Source organism: Esox lucius, chromosome 13 (assembly GCF_011004845.1).
Source record: "Esox lucius isolate fEsoLuc1 chromosome 13, fEsoLuc1.pri, whole genome shotgun sequence".
Taxonomy (NCBI): domain Eukaryota; kingdom Metazoa; phylum Chordata; class Actinopteri; order Esociformes; family Esocidae; genus Esox; species Esox lucius.
In genome coordinates this window covers 38,439,427-38,464,597 of record NC_047581.1, presented here as the reverse complement: position 1 = coordinate 38,464,597, position 25,171 = coordinate 38,439,427, and the positions used below count along the sequence as shown (strand labels likewise).

Below are 25,171 nucleotides of genomic sequence, written 5' to 3'. Positions count from 1 at the left end.
ATAGTTTATAAAATGTCGCGTTTATTTACCATATTGTTGTATAGGCTATCCAGACCACAGAAATAGCCTAATATTTGAGGGACATGCCCAGAAATAGGCAACAGTTTGGGGATTCCTGCCACGTGAAAGGCATGCTGGCTGGCTGGTTGGTCTGCTGGGAGACAATCAGACTTTCATGGTATTTCAGAGGGAGAGTGAATATCGCAGCCAGACAAGGAAACCAAATACAATAATCTCATCAACCAGGCAGCCGCATATGTTGTCGTCACTCGGGCTCCAGATTAACCCCACCTCCCCCCACACAAATTGCGCTCGACGCACACAGGTTATGGTGGCAAATTGTCTTATTTGATTTAAGTTAAAAATAGTGGCGCAACGCAAAAAATCAAGTTGTACTGAGTAGTCATTTGAGCCTGTTTTAGAACTCTGTTGTGTTTATTTAGTCCCATGGGTTTAAGTGGCCACAAAACCAACCCCAAATGGTCTAAAATAACCAGTAGTATTGTTTTGCAGATGATTAAAGTCACTCCTTGTGTTTGTTTTACTCCGCAGCTGATGGTGGGGTTTTAGTTGTGGTGCCTATATTTTTCACTCCACTGAGTTCGATGGAGATTTGGAATGGCAGTTCAAATATGGCAGTATGGCCTAGGGGTGTCAGTGTAATATTTTTACAATATTTACTGTCAATATAGGTTAGGTGTTCGGAGTCGGAGACCATTTTAGCCTACTGGTGTTCGGCCTATGTGTAATTTATCCGTGATTTTAAAAAGCACAACCCGTGATTTTGTCTAAAGTTGTTCGTTATGCTCAACAGCTTATTGTGCAGCTGATTGTTCGATATACACGCTTTTTTAGCGGGAGTTTTTGATACACGCTGCTGACTGGTTGTGAACTTCCCGTTCTCATCTCTAAAGAGAAACTATGAAATTATTTTAGACTGGATATTGGGTTCTTGGTCACCTCCCCAATCAAGTCCCTTCTTGCCCAGTTACTTAGGGCTTGTTTACACTGCAACATTTCCCGAGACGAGTAAGACACAAAACGCTAGATTATTTTGTTGTGTAAACAAGAATCGATAGCTCGAGACACCAACTTCCGAGGTAGCATGCGCCACATTTTCGATTGAGGCCCGCTAGAATTTTGCAAGTATGAAGAGAATCGTGTCGGAACTGTATCAAGTTTTTGTGCAGTGCACATGCATATTTTGCAAAATTTTCCTTTGATTAACAATCATTTCCTCAATCATTTCCCTCTATGGAAATTTTTATGCAAACTAAGATCTGTCTTAGTCTGTCTGTCTCCAGTTTTATCTTCTCCTGGGAACTGAGTGATTTTTGCAATTTTACAACATTTTATTTAGGGCTACAGAGAATTCCTTGGACTTCATGGCTTGTTATTTGCTCTGAAATGCACTGTAGACATATGGGCTCAGTCCTGTTTTGAATACCTACACCTCTGACCTTTAGGGTACCTTCTGCCCTAAGTGATCGGATCATGGTTCCAACTGATCATTCACTAGTTTATCAACTAGCTTTGCGTATTTTCACATTTCCATCAAACGTGTGTGTAGTGGAGATTAAAGTGACGTTGTTCTTCCTCCAGGTGTAGTTTCTCGTGGTTGCTGTGTGGAGCCGGCCGCCACACACCCACTCCTCAACAACGACGGCTTTTGCTTGCATCTTCCAGTGCTTCTTCTGTCAGCAAATCCAGCAGAGCTGCTCCTCGTCCGCCGCTAGCCCGGACGTCGCGGCCCCCGACACAGCAGCCACTCACAGCCTAGAGCCACGCCCATGTGACATGGTGAAGATGACCAAGTCGAAGACGTTCCAGGCTTACCTGCCCTCTTGCCATCGCACTTACAGCTGCATCCACTGCAGGGCACACCTGGCCAACCACGATGAACTCATTTCCAAGGTACACGTACAACAATACATACAACGTTTAAAAGTCATACTTTATTTTGTTATTAAAGATCAGAATCATTGAAGTTGTTTACTAAGGTCCAGTTACCACTGCAGACAAGCTAAGCTGATTAGCCGGAGATCCAGGAGTGATAGTTCACCGAATCCCACCCATGTTATCAACAACTGTTAGCCTCCTCATAGACCAGATCAGCACCACACCTGTTGATTTGGTATGACATTACTGAAGTACTGTGAAGGATTGTTTTGGTGTGGTGGTGGGGTTACTGTTAGCTATTACTCTGCCATTGGTGCTAACATAGTTAAGGCTCTACTGTAAGCTGGTGCTCCACTTTAAATTCTTATGCTTTTTAGTGTTCTTGTTGGTACTTTACTGTTAGCGCTCTACTTGTTAATGATTTTCAGGGTGATGAGTGGATTTTTTTTATTTATTCTTTATTTTACCAGGTGAGTTGACTGAGAACAGATCCTCATTTGCAGCAACAACCTGGGTAGGTCACAATAGAAAACCAACTTAGCCTGACCTTCCGTCACATTCATATAGATTCTAAAAGTAACACAGTATAAGTCAATTGTATATTCATATAAATGCTGCAAGTCCACCACATTACAAAGTAATTAAACAATATGTGATAACCAAACAATTACAGAAAACAGAGAAACTTCTCAGAGAAATCATCTCCCTGCAATTGTCTAAAATTCCGAAACAATGACTTCCTCTGTCATAAATGTACATTGTTACTCAGTCCAATGTGAGGTGATGTCAACCAATTCAGTCGAGATGTCAAGAATCTATAGAGTTAGCCAACCCTGAGCCCAGGTCTGGTGGCCTGTGAATCTGAATGTTAATAGTTATTATATGACAGAGGGCTGTGTAGACAAAAAGAGCATAATGCTTAGCTCTACTCAACTCTGAAGACCGTCAGACTACTTTCTGATGGGCTATCCAGTGATGAGGAATAAACCTGTTACTTGAACTACAACATACAGCCCCATAAGACACTAAACCTGTCACCAGAACTACAGCAAACAGCCCCATAAGACACTGCCACCGAAGCATGTAGATTAATTATTTGTAATCACTGAAACTTATGTTCACTCAACAATGTGTGTGTGTAGATAAAGCACAGGGCAGGATCTCCCGGAGCTTACAACAAAGTGAAACAAAGTGAGTCATTATTTGAAAATGGTTATTCTAAGCTGACAATGGGAGAGGAATGCTGTGAAACCAGAACAAATGGAGAACAGCTCAATCAGGGAAATAGCATGCAGTAAGTTGTCATAAATGGCTGTGCTGAATTCCAGTGGTGTGACTGAGGTTAGGACCACTGGGATTGTCGTGGCACAAACATACTGTGCATGCACTGTCCTGCAATGCAAGTCTCTTTGGTTGAAGGTGTATGTGTGCTGCTGGCATGTATGTGTATTTAAACTACATTACATGGATGTGTTGTCTTTCTAAATGTACTAGTGGCTCTGAAGAACATTGAGACATGCTTTCTTTCATCAACCAGGAAGTCAGGGCAATCACCATGTTTGAGGTCACACCTTCATGATACCGTTAGCGTGTTGGACAGAAGACTACCTATACGATACCATGACCTTGTTGGATGGAAGACTACCTACATGATACTGTTAACGTGTTGGATGGACGACTACCTATACAATGCCATTAACGTGTGGGACGGAAGACTACATACAAGATACTGTTAACATGTTGGATGGAAGACTACCTTCACGATGCCGTTAGCGTGTTGGATGGAAGAATACCTTCACGATGCCGTTAGCGTGTTGGATGGAAGACTACCTTCACGATGCCGTTAGCATGTTGGATGGAAGACTACCTTCCCAATGCCGTTAGCGTGTTGGATGGAAGACTACCTTCACGATGCCGTTAGCGTGTTGGATGGAAGACTACCTTCACGATGCCGTTAGCGTGTTGGATGGAAGACTACCTTCACGATGCCGTTAGCGTGTTGGATGGAAGACTACCTTCATGATACCGTTAGCGTGTTGGATGGAAGACTACCTTCACGATGCCGTTAGCGTGTTGGATGGAAGACTACCTTCACGATGCCGTTAGCATGTTGGATGGAAGACTACCTTCCCGATGCCGTTAGCGTGTTGGATGGAAGACTACCTTCACGATGCCGTTAGCGTGTTGGATGGAAGACTACCTTCACGATGCCGTTAGCGTGTTGGATGGAAGACTACCTTCACGATGCCGTTAGCGTGTTGGATGGAAGACTACCTTCACGATGCCGTTAGCGTGTTGGATGGAAGACTACCTTCACGATGCCGTTAGCGTGTTGGACCGAGTGATTAACTGAACGGGGTTCCTAGATGGCTTGTTTTAGAGGATGATATATTACAAAGCGTAAACACGTAATTAGAACATAACCAATGTCTGAATTGAGTGGACTTTATCTCTGTATACCTATATATGCTGAGAGCAACAGAGCTGATTAGCCTTCTATGTGCTGCTTGCCTAGCAGGTTGACCTGGTCTGTGTAGAACATGGCTCTGCCCTCAAATAACCTGCCCCTTTCCCTCCCACTGCACCCCAAAATAGACTATGTATGTGTAAGGAGAGAATATGGAGTCAGAAACAGAGAAAAGCCTTGACTAAATACAGACTCCGCATGCATGGCTTTGCTATCAAGATAGGCCCTGATAGGCAGACCTGGCTCTCTAGAGAATACAGGCTATGTGCGCACTGCCACAAAATGAAGTGGAAACCGAGCTGCACTTTCTAATCTCATGTATGACCACATTAAAGGCCTGTAAAGAGTTTGAAATCAAATCAATACTCCTCTATATGTTAAACAAAAGTCTGCAGTGTGCAATCACAGCAGTAAGATCTCTGACCTGTAAATATAGGGCAATGAGTGGAGCACAAACAACATTGTGAACATAACTAATATTAATGTCTGTTTATTTTCTTATTTCATTAATACTTTACCTTTTTGCACATTGGTGCAACACTACATGACATTTAAAATGGCTTCATACTCTATATAATATGTACTTAAAATAGCATATTTTTATTTGTTATCGCTTTTGTACATATTTTCCACTTGCTTGGGCAATGTAAATAAATGTTCCCATGCCAATAACTCCCCTTTTGAATTGCATGAGGGAGAGGGAGAGGGAGGGGGAGGGGTGTCCTGTCCTGTATCCAGTTTAAGCCAAGTGGGCCGTTGATGTGACATCCTGTAGATGGTGTCACTGTGGGTGCTCACCCCTGTCTGTCCCTATGAAATTAGGACATTTGCTATGATGACACATACTGGTACCTATTGAGTTGGTTACTAACTGTACAAAACATGGAGAAAATAGTGGAATCTGATCTTTCAGAGTATTCACTGTCACTGTTTGGTGAATTTTCAATTTGTAATCTGTGAAGATACATTAGAACATGTTCCTCTACCTCTTGGGACACATTTATTTCCAGATCTGTTCTCTCAGGACAACAAGTAATTTTGATGGTGTCCATTTCGAATTCCAAGGCTGTGATCTCTTATTCACTATTTGGTTATGATTTTTCTTTGTATTGGGTCTTCAACTGAAGTGTCTATCTAATGTTTGGTAGCATTCCATCTCACCCTGGCCTCCAAACCTACTCCGTCAAAACTGAATGCATTCTTATTGTTCACCTCCAGCTGTCTGCATTTATCACACGTGTTTTCCTGGCACCTGACCAAGTTTGTGTGTTGGAATCTCTAAGGGCTGAGGAACAAGCATTTCAGCTTCAGTATCCTGAACCTTCAACAGTAGAAAGAATCCCCTTTGTGGTTCACAACACCGTCTGACAGTCAGTCTGCGCTGCTCTGCTGTTTTGTTGAGAACTAACGTGTGCATTTCCCTTTTTGTTCTGTTTCAGTCGTTTCAAGGCAGCCAGGGAAGAGCCTACCTCTTTAACTCTGTGTAAGTATTTAAACCCTGACGTTCCATGACTCATCAGATGTCTTTATTGAGCCAATCTCTAAAGACCCAAAGTCCGATATGACAACTAACGGGTCCTGTCTGGCTTCAGTGTGAACGTGGGCTGTGGGCCAGCCGAGGAGCGGGTCCTCTTGACAGGTTTACACGCTGTCGCCGACATCTACTGTGAGAACTGTAAAACCACACTGGGCTGGAAATACGTAAGTCACATGGCTACATGTCGTCTCTGTGTTGAGAAATTCCACTCTTAAAGAATTTCATCCATGTTTTTGGACTTCAAGTGATTATTCCCACTTTTCCAAGCACTTATGAAAACACAGGTGTTGATTGACGGCATGCTGTTCAAATCAAAGATTATGGGTTGCGTACTAGGTTCAACAATACAAGACTAAAACACCATGAGATTGCAAGCAGAGTTGTTTGAAAATAAACAAATGTGTGACCAGTACATAGCAGGATTCCACATGATTAGAATGGAGCATGTGATTGGTTGGGGATGGAGATAGAACTGGCTGTAGGTTTCATTTAAAAACATCACATTTAATAGAAGGATTGTAAAGTAACTATTCTCGGTTTTCAGTACTTCGCTGGAATCCATTATAATGTGTGTATTTTTCACTATGATGGTGATATTGTTGGGTTGCTTATTGACTCACTGCTGCCAAATGGGGAAACCAGTCCCTTGATAAATGGTGGCACAAAAAGCTCTGGGATATTAGAATCCATTTGTCTTGTTGATGCTGGGTTTCATGCAAATGCAATGGACTGGATGGAAAAGTGTTTATGTTTCTGTTGGTTCGGGTCTAATGTGATGGTTGTTGGCTAATGGTATATTGTGTCTCTTCTTTTCTTTCAGGAACATGCGTTTGAAAGCAGTCAGAAGTACAAGGAGGGGAAGTTCATCATCGAGCTGGCTCACATGATCAAGGACAACGGCTGGGAGTGACTTCTTCTGACATCACTTCCGGTGTCATCACTTCCCTTTAAAGACCTCTGACTTATCAGAGCTCTGGATCTATCAGACTTTACAGAGCGATAACCAATCACCATCAACCACACACCGTGCTGCACACTTTCAAACACACACACACACATCACTTCTGGCTGTGAACCATGATTTTGTGAGAGGAACAGATCAGAGCAGTGGGACCTTCAGTGAAGACCCTGTGAACTCTTCACCAGCCAGTGATATATAGCTAAACTTGACTTTGTTCCTCTTCCAGGCCCCTCCCTCTCAGTGATGTTGTCACTTGGTCACAAGGCCACTACAGCTTTGTAGAGAGATGCGATTTTCTGATTCTCTGTTTTCCTCATCGTCCCCCTAAGCCAGTCAACAGGATGAAGATGGGGAAGAGGAAGTGGACTCTTCTTTCTTGTGTGTTGTTCTGCTGTGGGTTTTACTGGTTAAAAGAACAATGATGTTACTGGTTAGCATTTCTTCTGTCTGGGTGGGATGACCTCTCAGCCCCCCAGCACAGACCAGCATGCTTTTACGATCTCCGTTCGGGGAGGGGGTTAAATAACCCCACTAGGTTGATGTAGCGGTTTTCTTTTTAACGTGGGAGGGGTTCGTGGGTGTGGGTTGTAACCACATTTGTTAATACTTGTGTTTCACTGATTGCGTTTTTCTGTCTATGTTTTCGATGTAGTGTGATGGTGGGTGTCTGCTGAGGAGAGGTCCGTATCTCCACAGACACTGCAGTGGTGGTGGTGCCGGCTGGTGGTAGGTCACATCCCACTGCTCTATGGGTTAGAACAGACCTGTCAGGAGGAGATGGGTTAGAACAGGCCTGTCAGGAGGAGATGGGTTAGAACAGGCCTGTCAGGAGGAGATGGGTTAGAACAGGCCTGTCAGGAGGAGATGGGTTAGAACAGGCCTGTCAGGAGGAGATGGGTTAGAACAGGCCTGTCAGGAGGAGATGGGTTAGAACAGGCCTGTCAGGAGGAGAGGGGTTAGAACAGGCCTGTCAGGAGGAGATGGGTTAGAACAGGCCTGTCAGTCACTTCCTCCACAGAACATTGTCTAGTGTAACAGCTTCACAAACCTGATACATGAGTTATAGACTATATTCATAGATATGCTAGACACATTTGTATGGATATCTACTATAATCCATGCACATCCTATAGATATACTAGATGATGTTTATGTATGGGTACAGTGTATGTATGAGACATTCTGATGGTCTGTGTAACCTGTATGTATGGGTACAGTGTATGTATGAGACATTCTGACGGTCTGTGTAACCTGTATGTATGGGTACAGTGTATGTATGAGACATTCTGACGGTCTGTGTAACCTGTATGTATGGGTACAGTGTGTGTATGAGACATTCTGACGGTCTGTGTAACCTGTATGTATGGGTACAGTGTATGTATGAGACATTCTGATGGTCTGTGTAACATGTCTTCATGCAGCTGTTGCATACTTGAAGTTACTTTGTTTGCACTCTGCAGAGGCCTTAGGTTCATTGTTTAGAGGCAAAAGTTTGTCTGCTCGTGCATCCGTCTGTCTGCTCGTCCGTCTGTCTGCTCGTGCATCTGTCTGTATGTCTCTCTTTAAAGACCATTTTCTGAAATGATTAAGAGACTGATTGTATGATATCATTAGAATGATGTTGAGGTGGTTGCTGGCTAGATCATCTCCTTGTTCATTCCTTGATCCTTAGTCCTGGTTTGAAAGTCTTTACCTCCATTCGATTCACTTTAAATCTACAGATTGTTGTTGTCACTTTGCTTCTGCTGCTTAAAGGCATGAACAATAACCTTTTCCAAGGAAAACTATTTAATGTGTTAATTGCAATCCTTTGCTGCTACTAGAAAAATACAATCCATTGCCCTCCTTTATTCCCTTGGTCCACCTGCTCCTTTTGCACTTTATCTTTCAACCTGACGCTGTACGATAATGAGCGAATGAACGGCTGTTTCAGTAGCTTCCTTTGATGTTCTTCTCTAACTTGTTAGTTTGCCTCTAAGCTGAATGAATCTTGTGCCTCTTCAAAAAGAGTCCTCTTCTGTGTTGTGCAGTGCATAACTAAACTATTACAACCCCCCCCCCCTCGGAAAAATTCAATCAACTCAGTCACATAGAACCCCAAATCTAGCAGTATAGATTATTGATGCATACATTTAAAATATATATATATATAATATTTTTGAGTTAAAACTCAATGGCTTGTTGTTCATTAAGAGTAGTAAATATGTCTTATTATGTGGGTTTAGGGGTTACTAATCAGACCTCGATGTACAGTGGGGAGAACAAGTATTTGGTACACTGCCGATTTTGCAGGTTTTCCTACTTACAAAGCATGTAGAAGTCTGTAATTTTTATCATAGGTACTTTTCAACTGTGAGTGACGGAATATAAAACAAAAATCTAGAAAATCACATTGTATGATTTTTAAGTAATTCATTTGCATTTTATTACATGACAAGTTTTTGATACATCAGAAAAGCAGAACTTAATATTTGGTACAGAAACCTTTGTCTGCAATTACAGAGATCATATGTTTCCTGTAGTTCTTGACCAGGTTTGCACACACTGCAGCAAGGATTTTGTCCCACTCCTCCATACAGACCTTCTCCAGATTCTTCAGGTTTCGGGGCTGTCGCTGGGCAATACAGACTTTCAGCTCTCTCCAAAGATTTTCTATTGGGTTCAGGTCTGGAGACTGGCTAGGCCACTCCAGGACCTTGAGATGCTTCTTACGGAGCCACTCCTTAGTTGCCCTGGCTGTGTGTTTTGGGTCGTTGTCATGCTGGAAGACCCAGCCACGACCCATCTTCAGTGCTCTTACTGAGGGAAGGAGGTTGTTGGCCAAGATCTCGCGATACATGGCCCCATCCATCCTCCCCTCAATACGGTGCAGTCGTCCTGTCCCCTTTGCAGAAAAGCATCCCCAAAGAATGATGTTTCCACCTCCATGCTTCATGGTTGGGATGGTGTTCTTGGGGTTGTACTCATCCTTCTTCCTCCAAACACAGCAAGTGGAGTTTATTTTTTTCTCATCAGACCACATGACCTTCTCCCATTCCTCCTCTGGATCATCCAGATGGTCATTGGCAAACTTCAGACGGGCCTGGACATGCGCTGGCTTGAGCAGGGGGAGCTTGCGTGCGCTGCAGGATTTTAATCCATGACTGCATAGTGTGTTACTAATTGTTTTCTTTGAGACTGTGGTCCCAGCTCTCTTCAGGTCATTGACCAGGTCCTGCCGTGTAGTTCTGAGCTGATCCCTCACCTTCCTCGTGATCATTGATGCCCTACGAGGTGAGATCTTGCATGGAGCCCCAGACTGAGGGATATTGACTGTCATCTTCTTCCATTCTCTAATAATTGCGCCAACAGTTGTTTCCTTCTCACCAAGCTGCTTGCTTATTGTCCTGTAGCCCATCCCAGGCTTGTGCAGGTCTACAATTTTATCCCTGATGTCCTTACACAGAAATGAAGCTTTCTCCGCAGGGTGGCCGGGCGATCCCTTAGAGATAGGGTGAGAAGCTCGGTCACCCGGGAGGAGCTCAGAGTAGAGCCGCTGCTCCTCCACATCGAGAGGGGTCAGCTGAGGTGGCTTGGGCATCTTTTTCGGATGCCTCCAGAACGCCTTCCTGGGAAGGTGTTCCGGTCCCGTCCCACCGGGAGGAGACTCCGGGGAAGACCTAGGACACGCTGGAGGGACTATGTCTCCCGGCTGGCCTGGGAACGCCTCGGTGTCCCCCCGGAAGAGCTAGAGGAAGTGTCTGGGGATAGGGAAGTCTGGGCATCCCTGCTTAGACTGCTGCCCCCACGACCCGGCCCCGGATGAAGCGGAAGAAGATGGTGGTGGTGGTGGTCCTTACACAGCTCTCTGGTCTTGGCCATTGTGGAGAGGTTGGAGTCTGTTTGCTTGAGTGTGTGGACAGGTGTCTTTTATACAGGTAACAAGTTCAAACAGGTGCAGTTAATACAGGTAATAAGTGGAGAACAGGATGGCTTCTTAAAGAAAAACAAACAGGTCTGTGAGAGACGGAATTCTTACTGGTTGGTAGGTGATCAAATACCTATGTCATGCAATAAAATGAAAATTATTATTTAAAAATCATACAATGTGATTTTCTGGATTTTTATTTAGATTCCGTCTCTCACAGTTGAAGTGTACCTATGATAAAAAGACCTCTACATGCTTTGTAAGTAGGAAAACCTGCAAATCAACTGTGTATAAAATACTTGTTCTCCCCACTGTGTATCAAATGGGTGTTGTAGCAGGTATGGGATTGGGGATTGTGGGAGGGGTATTTTTGAATCCGAGGCGATTACTTAAATCGCTTACCAGATCCGTTGGGTCACTGGACCTGTTATAAATCGGTATTAATCGACTAAGACGAACACAATGCAAAGCAGGCAGTTAGTGATCTACTTTCTGACAGAATAATCTTCTGCTTGAAGATATAAAACAGTACAACCCACAGGCAGATTCCCTGTTACACTATTTTGTACATGAAGTAACATATTGAAGCTTTTATATTTCTACTGGGTTAGTTACTTTACCTTCCCGACTTGAAGCACTTTGGTTAACTGTACCTCTGGCTTTACATGTGCGTGTGTGCGTGATGTGTGACTGTACACACAGGACTGTGTCTGTGTGATCGTAAACCTTTCCTCATTATGTTGCATTTTTAGGTGTTATTATGTTTTCCTCTCGTTAGATTATTTCTCCCAGTGGTCTGGGGCTTGATGGCCAGCTAAAGAGTTTCTTTAGAAACTTCTTTATTATTTCAAAGTATTATTATTATTATTGTGTGTTTAGGACCCGGTTTCACTGATCAGAGTTTGGCTCAATAAGAAGGGCTGATCTCCTCTGAGATCTGTTATCTGTATGGTGTGTAGGTGAGCTGGATTCACCCTCAAAACCTACAGAAAAGGATCGCCTGCGTTGACCAAGACCCTTTCTTTATTCCTCCATATCCCTGCAAGAACCAGAGTCCTGTCTTTCTTTTCAATCCAACAAACACACAGTTTAACAGCTGTCAGTGTCACCGTCATTTTATACCAAAAATATTTACATTGTTACCAGACTTTACGTACCTGGTGATCTACAGACTCTAGATCAGATGCTGTTTTGTTAAAGCGTCTGACTCCTGGAGTTTTAAGCCGCTCAGACAAAACCAAATCCAGTCCAGGGCCTGTTAGGTCAGGCCTCTGTGGTTGTATAGAAGGTTCGGAATCTTTCTTTGGTAGGTTCTGGATCATTCTGTTGGGGGTTCTAGAATTGCTCTGTATTCCTGGACTTGTGTGGACCACTTGGAAAGGCTGATGGACACATGATTACTGAGACATTACACACGCTGCTGACGCTGATTGTTTACCCTATTCTCAATGTTGTTTTGGTGACACTGGCGCTGACCTCTGACCTTTGCTCTGTTGGATATACTGTATTATCACAGATGGCACCCTGAGTGGAGCACTACACTGGGAATAAGGTGCTGTAATGGACACAGAAAGCTGTTAGGCGTCATGGGGGCTAAGCAGGGAACAGATTGTAAAGTTGGAAAATAGTTATTTTTTTGGGACTGTTAAAATAGGTCTAAAGCATGTTTCTAATGACTAGATTAAGTTGTGCCTGCTTCTTTGTTTTCTTTCATTCAAAGCAAAAAAGATTATCTATGCTTTTTTCTTTTTACTTGACTATGTTGCTTTGCATTCTGTCTTAGTAAAACATGTCCTATGTGATTCACTGTATTGTAAAGTATCTGATATCACAATAAACTTTAAATGGCATTCCACTGCAGACTGTCCTCTGTGCTACATTCAAAAAGGGTTCCTATGCAGATTTATGGCCTAAATGTTCGGTGGGTTAGAATACATTATTATCGGCCACTTGGAGCTGGTCTAATCAGCCGTTTTGTGTAAAGGAATTACACCAGTTCTGCAGGTTTGACAGGTCACTGTTAGACATGCGGTTTCCTGGGTAGCCATCAAGATAGCATTGTAGGACGACTAACTCACCACCATGATAGATATAACAGGTTAGTATGGCGGTGTGACATGAAATCAGGTGAAACACCTTGAGTGTACACAGGTGGACTCCTGTCACATATTTGTGTATTCTGAAGACAAATGGTTGCCCCTCAGCTCGTTCAGGTGTATCATGTCAAAGGATGGAAATACTTAAAAAAATTAAATCCCTGGAACTAAGTTGGAGATTTGCAGATGTTGCTTGAATCCTGGGGTCATTAAAACTACAGTTGGACACTGCCTCCATGCCACAAGCAATTTAGACAACCAGCCACAAGAAAACATGCTCTCATTGGGACATAAACATCAGCGCTTGGAGTTGCTAAACATCAGTGGACTAAACCGATTCAATTGTCCGTTCACAGAGAGCTTTTCGTATACTAACACCTGAGGTGGGTTTGGCTTAAAAAGATTGGTCATGCAGAAAAATAATCAACTTATCTGGTTAAATATAATAGGCTGGTAGATAGGTTATCTGGCTGTTTGGCTTTAATAAGAGGGATGCTCATGCAGAAAAGAACTACAGGGAACGGTTACCTTTGGGAAACACCCTAAGGGTTCTGTTTGATCTGTGTCGCTGAAGTTCAGTGAAGATCATTTCAGATTGAGAACACACACACTGTTTCACCGTGAAGGAAGCAGGCTAACGATGTCTGCACTGTTTCCCTGTGAAGGTAGCAGGCTAACGATGTCCGCACTGTTACCCTGTGAAGGTAGCAGGCTAACGATGTCCGCACTGTTACCCTGTGAAGGTAGCAGGCTAACGATGTCCGCACTCTTACCCTGTGAAGGTAGCAGGCTAACGATGTCCGCACTCTTACCCTGTGAAGGTAGCAGGCTAACGATGTCCGCACTGTTACCCTGTGAAGGTAGCAGGCTAACGATGTCCGCACTGTTACCCTGTGAAGGTAGCAGGCTAACGAGGTCTCACAGACAAAGTTATTCTGATCATTCTACTGACACTCTTTTTTCTGGTAAGAGATGTGGTCTCCTAGCGACAACTGCTTGGCCACAGCCTAAGGTGTGACATGGATGAGTGAAAGATGGGGGGCAGAGAGAGGGCGAGGGACTGTGTGTGTGTGTGGGGGGGGGGGGGGGGGGGGGGCGGAGAGAGATAGGGAGCAATGGAGTGACACAAGCCAAAACAACCACAACCTTATGTCCCAGAGTCTGATGCAATGCTTTGGAACAATACTAGTATAGTGTGAAGAAAAACACCAAACGCTTTGGAACAATACTAGTATAGCGTGAAGAAAAACACCAAACGCTTTGGAACAATACTAGTATAGCGTGAAGAAAAACACCAAATTCTTTACAACAAGCATGATTCCAGAAAGCAGGATCTGTCGTTGTAATCAATGGTAGATCATACAGTAGAACTTCCTGGACAATATTCTAGAACATTTTATATAAAAAACCGTGAACACAATCAATACTTCAATGTTCTTGATCACAGCGATTATGAAGATTAATAAAAACATAAAAGCAATCCGATGACATCTTCAGTTGCTTCATCCATATTTTTCACATTCTAACAGGCTTAAAGCAGTCCATCCTTCAGCTGTCTTCTTGGAAATACACACACAGCTAAATGATGATGCCATGTGGTGGGTGTCTCATTATTTTATTTTATTGTCTGCCTTCTTCCTTGTGTGTGTGCGCGCGTGTACGCGCGCGCTGACCTGTTGCCATGGGAACCTATATTACTCTGTGCCTGCAAGTCTTCCAGACAGAATTTGGTTGTTTTTATATTTCGGTTGGAATCCAACCAGCTGAAGCCAAAGCACAATCCACATGTCAAAGCTTAACCACTGACTGGAGGAAGGACGTTGTCCCCACATTCATACTGACTGGAGGAAGGACGTTGTCCCCACCTTCATACTGACTGGAGGAAGGACGTTGTCCCCACCTTCATACTGACTGGAGGAAGGACGTTGTCCCCACCTTCATACTGACTGGAGGAAGGACGTTGTCCCCACCTTCATACTGACTGGAGGAAGGACGTTGTCCCCACCTTCATACTGACTGGAGGAAGGACGTTGTCCCCACCTTCATACTGACTGGAGGAAGGACGTTGTCCCCACCTTCATACTGACTGGAGGAAGGGACAAAGAAACTGAGAGAATAGAATAGAGCCACAGACAAAGGTGAAGGGATTGAAAGCGACAGAGAGAAGTGGAGGGATTGAAACAAATAGAGAGAAGTGGAGTGTTTGTCTTGAGATTCTGTATTCATTGTGATTCAAGAGAAGTTGAACAGCATTTCCTCCTTCACTGCTCTAAGTATTAAGACAATTAGAGATATCTATTTCTTGAAATGTAAAGAATCTATTGCTAGTTTTATGGAAATATCTGCTTAGGAGAAAATTTGCATTCTCTTGGTTGAAAATATTGAAACAACAGACCTGGCAGCTGACAATGTCCTGAGCTGTCATTACAAAAGAGAAACAATGGCACCCAGAATGTAGATTGTTTTTCAGAATGTTTGATTATCGTTTGTTATATATTTATGTTTATTCTCTGTAAAACTGTAAATATTTATTTGGTATACTTTATTATTTATTTATTTTAATTGTGCTTTTATAGGTTCAATCAATCAATCAAATGTATTTATAAAGCCCTTTTTACAAAGCAGTTGTCACAAAGTGCTTTACAGAGACACCCAGCCTTAAACCCCAAGGAGCAAACAACAGTAGTGTTGGATTTCAGTGGCTAGGAAAAACTCCCTAAGAAGGCCGAATTTTAGGAGGAAACCTAGAGAGGACCCAGGCTCAGAGGGGTGACCAGTCCTCTTCTGGCTGTGCCGGATGAGATATTAAGAGTCCAATTGGAAAAATGTATACATTTCTCTGGGCTAAATCCAGAGTCTATTTGATTCTAGACTAGGTCAAAAGTATGACCATGTGGGACAAGGACAGGGACAGCAACGGTCCCCCCAAACCAGGTACTCCGCAGGTGTGGACCAGGACTTCATCTCCTCCTAAAATGTAAAACTGGAGGAGACTGAGAAAAGTTAGAAAGTGCATTCCTCACATCCCCCAGCGCAATAATATAGCAGCGTAACACCTTGGAACTGAGACGGGGGGGTCCGATGACACTGTGGCCCTACCCGGGGGAGGCCCCGGACAGGGCCCAAAAGACAGGAAATCAATCCACCCACATTGCCAGGCATCAACCAAAGGGACACCCACCAACCGCAACCCCCCTGAGTGAGGGCCGAGTATTGCCAGCTGAGTACAGCCCAATTGCACAAGTGTGCAACAGAGAGACAACAACAAGCCAGTGACTCTTCCCCCGAAAGGCATTGGAGGGAGGGCATCCCAGTGGCGACGAGAGCCCACCTGGCAAGACAGCAAGGGTGGACAGTATCAAGCCTACTGGTCACCTTCAAGCCCCCGGGCCAGGCTACACCTAATTATAAACCGTGCTGTAGAGATGAGTTTTTAGTAGACACTTGAAAGTTTGCACTGAGTTTGCATTTCTAACCTTAATGGGCAGATCATTCCACAGTAGTGGAGCTCTATGAGAAAAGGCCCTGCCGCCAGCTGTTTGTTTAGAAATTCTAGGTACAATTAAAAGGCCTGCATCTTGCGATCGTAGGTTACGTGTAGGTATGTATGGCTGGATCATTTCAGCAAGGTAAGTAGGAGCAAGTCCATGTATTGATTTATAGGTTAAGAGTGAAACCTTAAAATCAGGTTCATTGTATTTATTTATGTATTGTATCCCTATTGCTACTTAAGCATGTTCGCTTTGGCAACAGTGGCCACCATCCATTCATGCCAATAAAGCACCTATTGAATCGAGAAAAGAAAATAAACAGACAGAGAGAATTGGAGGGATTGAAACAGAGATTAACTACATTTAAGGTAATTAAGGTAATCATTATTTTATAGTTAGCAGGTAAAAAATTTGAGGACTCACACACCACCACCACCATGTAAGGACTCTCACACACACCACCACCATGTAAGGACTCTCACACACACCACCACCATGTAAGGACTCACACACACACCACCACCATGTAAGGACTCTCACACACACCACCACCACCATGTAAGGACTCTCACACACCGCCACCATGTAAGAACTCATGTGTGAGAGAGAGAGGGACCTCAACTGTTGTCCTTATTGACAGCCACTCTAAATGTCAACTCTGAACACTGATTGATTTTACAGTCTGATTGGTTCTGATAAGTTCAATCTCCCTGTGTTCTACTGAACTCCACTGTTCCATCTCCATGTGTTCTACTGAACTCCACTGTTCCATCTCCCTGCGTTCTACTGAACTCCACTGTTCCAATTCCCTGTGTTCTACTGAACTCCATTGTTCCATCTCCCTGTGTTCTACTGACCACCACTGTTCCATCTCCCTGTGTTCTAATGAACTCCATTGTTCCATCTCCCTTTGTTCTACTGAACTCCATTGTTCCATCTCCCTTTGTTCTACTGAACTCCATTGTTCCATCTCACTGTGTTCTACTGAACTTCATTGTTCCATCTCCCTGTGTTCTACTGAACTCCATTGTTCCATCTCACTGTGTTCTACTGAACTCTTCTGTTCCATCTCCCTGTGTTCTACTGAACTCCACTGTTCCATCTCCCTGTGTTCTACTGAACTCCATTGTTCTATCTCACTGTGTTCTACTGAACTCTTCTGTTCCATCTCCCTGTGTTCTAATGAACTCCATTGTTCCATCTCCCTGTGTTCTACTGACCACCACTGTTCCATCTCCCTGTGTTCTAATGAACTCCATTGTTCCATCTCCCTTTGTTCTACTGAACTCCATTGTTCCATCTCCCTTTGTTCTACTGAACTCCATTGTTCCATCTCTCTGTGTTCTACTGAACTCCATTGTTCCATCTCACTGTGTTCTACTGAACTTCATTGTTCCATCTCCCTGTGTTCTACTGAACTCCACTGTTCCATCTCCCTGTGTTCTACTGAACTCCATTGTTCCATCTCTCTGTGCCCTACTGAACTCTACTGTTCCATCTCCCTGTGTTCTACTGAACTCCATTGTTCCATCTCCCTGTGTTCTAATGAACTCCATTGTTCCATCTCCCTGTGTTCTACTGAACTCCACTGTTCCATCTCCCTGTGTTCTACTGAACTCCATTGTTCCATCTCCCTGTGTTCTAATGAACTCCATTGTTCCATCTCCCTGTGTTCTACTGAACTCCACTGTTCCATCACCCTGTGTTCTACTGAACTCCATTGTTCCATCTCCCTGTGTTCTACTGAACTCCACTGTTCCATCTCCCTGTGTTCTACTGAACTCCATTGTTCCATCTCCCTGCGTTCTACTGAACTCCACTGTTCCATCTCGCTGTGTTCTACTGAACTCCAATGTTCCATCTCTCTGTGTTCTACTGAACTCCATTGTTCCATCTTTCTGTGTTCTACTAAACTCCACTGTTCCATCTCCCTGTGTTCTACTGAACTCCACTGTTCCATCTCCCTGTGTTCTACTGAACGCCATTGTTCCATCTCCCTGTGTTCTACTGAACTCCATTGTTCCATCTCCCTGTGTTCTAATGAACTCCATTGTTCGATCTCTCTGTGCCCTACTGAACTCTACTGTATTCTCAGTATGGTCTCTTTGTTTTCCTGGGATATTGACAGAGTCATAGGCTTTTCATCTCATACTCTCTCTCCCTCTTCCCTCTCTCCCCCTCTCTGTTTCACACACACACACACGCACACACACACACACACACACACACAGCCTCCCTACCTGCTTTTCAGTGGGCATTAAGTCTGACACTGCTGCTATTTACAGAACAATGACGTCATTGGAGGGAGGGGCCATCCTGTTCCTGGAGCGGTGACTCAGAGAGAGAGAGAGAAAGAGAGAGAGAAAGAGAGCGAGAGAAGAGGGAAAGAGGACAGAAATTAATAGGAAGTGCAACAGAACTGTACCTATATGTTCTCATCAGGGAGGGAGAGGGGCTTTATTAAGACACTGTGATTCTACTGTCCAGTAAATGTGTGAGTGGCAGTGTGTCGAAATATAAAAAAAATTGATGAGTGACTAAAGATTGGTTCTTGAAGAATCTTTCTTTCTGCGGCAGGAGCGTCGTGGACTGAAGTGCAGACGTGAAATGTCACCATATCATCCTCTGACAAACGCATGTTGGGTTCATTATTTCTCAGTGAAACCCTGACATGAATGCTGACTTGGACCCCTCCTGGATGATGTCATCCTTGTGAAGAGTCTTCCCACACAGAGACGGGTGGCGTGGAGTCCAGCATCCTGTCACCATGGTTCCACCTGTGACGTTGGTGGTGCCCAACCCGGTACCATGTCGTTGGTTGGCCCGTGATGTCACCGGCCAGCAGGTATTGATCTAAAAACATTGTACTGGTGGAAACCTGGCATGAGCACATCACTTCCTTAACAACAGGAAATTAGTCTTCCACTCTTCTCCCCTCATTTTTCACCTGATGGATCCTCCTGTCTGTCTCTTCCCGTTTGTCTGTTAATTCTGTCTGTCTCTTCCTATCTGTCTCTTCATCCTGTCTGTCTGTCTGTCTCCTAATCCTGTCTGTCTGAACTTTGCTACTAAGCCAAACTAACAAGGTTCTTCAACTAGAACAGTGTTTCCCAGTTCGGTTCTTGGGGACCCCAAGATGTGCACGTTTTTGTTTTGCCCGGGCACTCACACACTTGATTCAAATGTTACCCTACCACTCACACACTTGATTCAAATGTTACCCTACCACTCACACACTTGATTCAAATGTTGCCCTACCACTCACACACCTGATTCAAATGTTGCCCTACCACTCACACACCTGTTTTAATTGTTGCCCTACCACTCACACACCTGTTTTAATTGTTGCCCTACCACTCACACAGCTGATTGACATAATCCACCTGTCATCAAATCTTTCATTTGAACCAGGTGTGTGAGAAAAAGTAGTTTTTCCCTAAGGTTTTACACAGGGACATGAAATGCCTGAAGATGTAGAATCTCTCATATTCAAATGATATAATTAATAGTGGGGAGGGACACAAGAAAAGGATCCAGGAAAGCCCAGTTCTGCCAGCCCGTGATTAGATGGGTTGAATGTTGTTTTCTATGTGGCAGACTGTGTCTTTAACCATTACACTATTTAAACAGCGTGTAGTGTTGCACGTGATTTGTGTGTAGAGATGTGTTGTTTTTTTTACTTCTCCATTGTCAAACCAATAAGAAACTAGTTCCTGTACAGTATAATGAAATCAATGACATCAGTCACTTCGTGGCTTTAGAAAACAGTGACAGTTGAATAGTTAAACACTATGTTATGTGAACTACTTTGTAAATCGAAATCAAGAGCAATATGTTGTCGGTGCAGTTTGTCCATCGCAATATACATGTAACCATAAACAGTTTTACTTAAGGCTTACTATAATGTAGTTACTGTAGCTAGCAAACTTTTAGTCCATCCTGAACAAATCCTATGGCCTAATTTGTTTTGTCGGTAGAGGATCGGTCGCTGGTTCATGTTTCTATCCACTATGCTATTTAACAATGGGCAGGCAGGCAGTCACTCACATAATGAAATAAACAAGAATGACAAATTAGTGTTGGTGCATAGAATACCTGTATAAATAGAATTTATCCCAATTATAAGGTGATTAAGTTGTTTGGATAACAACTCTGGTTTAAATTCTCAAAGACATGCAATGAGTCTTTCAAGCCAGGTACTCCTCAGATGTGGGTCAAGACCTCATGTCCTCCTAAGTTTAAAATGGCAGGAGACAGGTACAATTTAGAAAATGCATTCCTTATATAGCATACAAGGATTTATAGTGGAGAAGGAGAACTGACCCTACTCCCCCAGCACAATAATATAGCAGCGTAAGACTTTGGGGCTGAGACAGTGGGGTCCGGTGACACTGTGGCCCTATCTGGGGGAGGCCCCAGACAGGGCCCAAACAGGCAAGAAATCAATCCCCCCACATTGCCAAGCATCAACCAAAGGGACACCCACCAACCGCAACCACCCTGAATGAGGGCTGAGTATTGCCAGCAGAGTACAGCCCAATTGCACAAGTGCGCAAAAGAGAGACAACAACAAGCCAGTGATTCTTCTCCCAAAAGGCATTGGAGGGAGGGAATCCCAGTGGCGACGAGAGCCCACCTGGCAAGACAGCAAGGGTGGACAGTATCAAGCCTTTCTGGTCACCTTCAAGCCCCCGGGCCAGACTGCACTTAATCATAGACCATGCTGTAGAGATGAGTGTTTAGTAGACACTTGAAAGATTGCACTGAGTTTACATTTCTAACCCTAATTGGCAGATCATTCCACAGTAGTGGAGCTCTATGAGAAAAGGCCCTGCCGCCAGCTGTTTGTTTAGAAATTCTAGGTACAATTAAAAGGCCTGCATCTTGCGATCGTAGGTTACGTGTAGGTATGTATGGCTGGATCATTTCAGCGAGGTAAGTAGGAGCAAGTCCATGTATTGATTTATAGGTTAACAATAAAACCTTAAAATCAGCCCTAACCCTAACAGGCAGCCAGTGTAAAGAGGCTAGTACTGGAGTAATGTGTTCAATTTTTTGTTCTAGTTAGGATTCTAGCAGCCGTGTGCAGCACTAATTGAAGTTTATTTATTGATTTGTCAGGGTAACTGGAAAGAAGAGCATTGCAGTAATCTAGTCTAGAACAAATAAAAGCATGGATTAGTTTTTCTGCATCAGTTTTTGATAGAAAGTTTCAGATTTTTGCAATGTTTCAAAGATGAAAAAAGATGAAAACTCTTGAGACATATTTTATATGTTCTTCAAAGGAGAGGTCAGGGTCAAGGGTAACGCCATGGTTTTTTACAGTTTTTTGGGATACGACCATGCAGCCGTCGAGGTTCACAGTGAGATCTGCTAACAACGCTCTTTGTTTCTTGGGTCCTAAAACAAGCATTTCTGTTTTTCTTGAGTTTAAGAGCAAGAAGTTCTCTGTCATCCACTTCCTAATCTGAAACGCATTCTGACAAAGTAGCTAATTTTGGGGCTTCTCCATGCTTCATTGAAATATATAACTGTGTCATCAGCATAACAGTGAAAACTGACATTGTGACATCTGGATTACATCATGTCACAATGAGGCAGCATATATAGTGAAAACAATAATGGGCCCAGAACCGAACCTTGAGGAACACCAAAACATACCTTTGACTTGTCAGAGGATATGCCATCCACACTAACAAACTGATATCTTTCAGCTAAATAAGATTTAAACCAGGTTAGAACATGTTCACGGAGCCCAATATGGGTTTCCAGTCTCTCCAAGAGAAGGGAGTGATTAATAGTGTCAAAAGCAGCACTAAGATCAAGAAGCAACAGGACGGATGCGGAACCTTTGTCTGAGGCCATTAGAAGGTCATTTGTTACCTTCACGAGTGCAGTCTCAGTACTATGATGGGATCTGAAACCGGACTGGAGCATTTCATAAATGTTATTTGTCTTCAGGAAGTCATTCAGTTGTTGGGAAACAAATTTTTTATGATTTTTGCGAGGAACGGGTGGTTAGATATTGGCCTATAATTGTTTAATATGTTAGGATCCAGATTAGCATTTTATAGAAGAGGCTTAATTTCAGCAATTTTTAGTGAGTTTGGTACACATCCGGAGGAAAGGGAGCAATATATTAACATTGTTCAACATAGGCTGACCAGGAAATAGCTCCTTAAGTAATTTTGTTGGAATCGGGTCTAGCTGACAGTTTGTGGGTTTAGAACTCATTACAAATTTAGTGAATGTGTCTAGCGATATTAGAATTGTTAATATTGTATGTTTTTCGCTGAATCCAACCCCTTAGCCGAAAGTTGCATTTAAGTCAGTGGGGAACTGGCAAAAAACTCAAGGAGATCTATTTTTCAGATTTTACAGTCTTTGTGGGGACATCAGGGACACATGCACAAACATGGATCTAAGAGACTCCTCAAGCAGCCGCCCAATTTTCCCTGGCTCGTGTTGGCCTGTTTCTGTGTCTGAGCTGGTTTCCTCTCCCTACCCTGCTGGTGTCTAGTGTTAACCCAGTAAATACAAGCTCATGTAGAAAACCAGACATCCCAGGGGGCAGTCAGGCTCCACTTACCCGGCCTGGGGCTCTGCCAGGTTGGTCACTCTGTCAGTTCCAGCCCCTGGACTCATTGGGTCGGCTGGGTTCTCAGGGATTTTAGTCAAAGCCCCAGTCCAAACAAAGGTTGAAGAATGGGACAGGAGAGGTTGCCAAGAGAGGGACAGAGAGAAAGATACAGTACAGAGATACAGGACAGAGAGACAGATAGAGGAAAGAGAGACAGGGACAGAGAGACAGATACAGTACAGAGATACAGGACAGAGAGACAGATAGAGGAAAGAGAGACAGATACAGTACAGAGATACAGGAAAGAGGGACAGGGACAGAGAGACACGACAGGACAGAGAGACGGGCACATTGAGACATGACAGGAGAGAGAGACAGGCACATTGAGACATGACAGGAGAGAGAGACGGGGACAGATATCATGAATGTTTTATATTTAAAGGTTCTTGTCATGCCCATTCACATCTAACTATGGATGAAAAGCAAGAGGTATGTTACTGGACAGCCGTTTGTCAGGCCGTGAGGGATTCCTGGGGTGGGAATTTGTCCCCTCTTAGCAGCTTGCTGTCCGTCATCAATCTGAACTTCTGTTCCCACAGGCCTTCCCGTCACCCTACTCCTGCTTCTCAGCTTCCTCATGAGCTGGCATAGTTTCTAAATCTAGATGGGTCACATCGTGACAGCTCCGGGAACGCTGGCCAAGCAGAAAGTAAGTATTTATATTGATGTAGTGGTTTTGGATTTCACTGCCTGCACATGCACTGTCAGGAATCATACAGGTGCACTGTCAGGAATCTTCTCTCCACATCCTGGTTGTTTCTGAGGTCAGTAGCAGTCCTTCCCTCACCACGTTGTGAACCCGTGTGTTAATTTTGAGTCAGGACAGCATCACAGGTGCATTCACTCAGTGTCCTCATTAGACAGATGACACCATGGATAAAGGACCAGTGGTAACACAACACCTCTCCCTAAAAAGAAGACAATACAAGACTCTAAAGTTACTTATGAACTGCTAGCTGCCCTGTCCGTCTCTGGTTTCAAAGCTCTTCAAATGATTCTAGTGGCTCTATTCTCCAAGCCCCATGTCCTATCCACCACTTCAAACTGACGGCATCCTGTCAGAGGGTCAGCAGCATGTTGTCTGTGTGATTTAGAAGTGCCCACAGCCCTTATTTGGTCGTGTTCAGACAAAGGCTATTCAGTGATGCAGTCCCCAGAGAACATCTGGCCCATGACTTCACTGCACTGGAACTAGGTTGACTATTTAAAGTAGGTCTACCATAGGACCCAGTACATGCAGAGAACATCAGCTGGACCTCGGGATCTTTTGGATTTGTGCCCCCCCTCAATTGCTTCATGTTTACTATTTTGAGGGGGGGGCACCTTTCCTATTCTGTAAATATGACTAAACATGGTCACCTGTGACTTTCAGAGGCGTCCCCTTGACAGAACCACTGGAAGACACGGTCAGTATGAGCGCATCACTGCAGAGGGTTTCAACCACACAACCTGAGGAGTGACTGCGTAACTGTGGTTAGGCCCATGGTACTGTACACTCCGGTATGTAGACCATATTTAATTAGGTATGCCTGCTGAAATCCTTCATACTTATTATTCCTGTGGAATCTCTAGCATCGCTAGCAACACAAAAAAAGCTTTAAAATGTGCATGCTGGCATAGGTACTGATGCCACGAAAAAAGGTTTTCCACAATCTATCCTACCCTCATCCTCCTGGATGATCTGAGGAGTTATCTGATGCCAGTCTGCTGTTCAATCCTCCCAAGTTCTCCCATGACACCCAGCTCCTCCGCTGGGTTCCAGCTCCCATCCATACCACCACAATGGAGCAGGTATTCAACACAGTCTTCAGGCTACAGTCAAATCCTTCATCCATGCCTGAGCTGGTTTACAACACAGTCTTCAGGCTACAGTCAAATCCTACATCCAAGCCTGAGCTGGTTTACAACAGTCTTCAGGCTACAGTCAAATCCTTCAGGCTACAGTCAAATCCTTCATCCACGCCTGAGCTGGTTTACAACAGTCTTCAGGCTACAGTCAAATCCTTCATCCACGCCTGAGCTGGTTTACAACACAGTCTTCAGGCTACAGTCAAAACCTACATCCACGCCTGAGCTGGTTTACAACAGTCTTCAGACTACAGTCAAATCCTACATCCACGCCTGAGCTGGTTTACAACAGTCTTCAGGCTACAGTCAAAACCTACATCCACGC

The 25,171-nt window shown here is 43.9% G+C and overlaps 1 protein-coding gene across 13 annotated transcripts in view; it reads left to right on the top strand.

Moving 5' to 3' along the window:
- Positions 1 to 25,171, top strand: part of ypel1 (yippee-like 1) — a 32,469-nt gene that overhangs the window by 3,150 nt on the left and 4,148 nt on the right. For 4 of the 13 annotated variants that reach the window (XM_034296396.1, XM_034296395.1, XM_034296397.1 and 1 more), the window contains exons 2-5: positions 1,603 to 1,914; positions 5,806 to 5,849; positions 5,959 to 6,067; positions 6,724 to 9,189. In XM_034296396.1, coding sequence (XP_034152287.1) covers positions 1,798 to 1,914; positions 5,806 to 5,849; positions 5,959 to 6,067; positions 6,724 to 6,813 — 360 coding nt within the window. In that variant the 5' untranslated portion in view covers positions 1,603 to 1,797 and the 3' untranslated portion in view covers positions 6,814 to 9,189. Of the gene's footprint in view, positions 1 to 1,602; positions 1,915 to 5,805; positions 5,850 to 5,958; positions 6,068 to 6,723; positions 9,190 to 11,650; positions 12,627 to 18,935; positions 19,204 to 23,537; positions 23,648 to 24,372; positions 24,499 to 25,171 lie in introns of those variants that run through there. The other 9 variants (XR_004576690.1, XR_004576688.1, XR_004576685.1 and 6 more) reach the window with 9 other exon arrangements.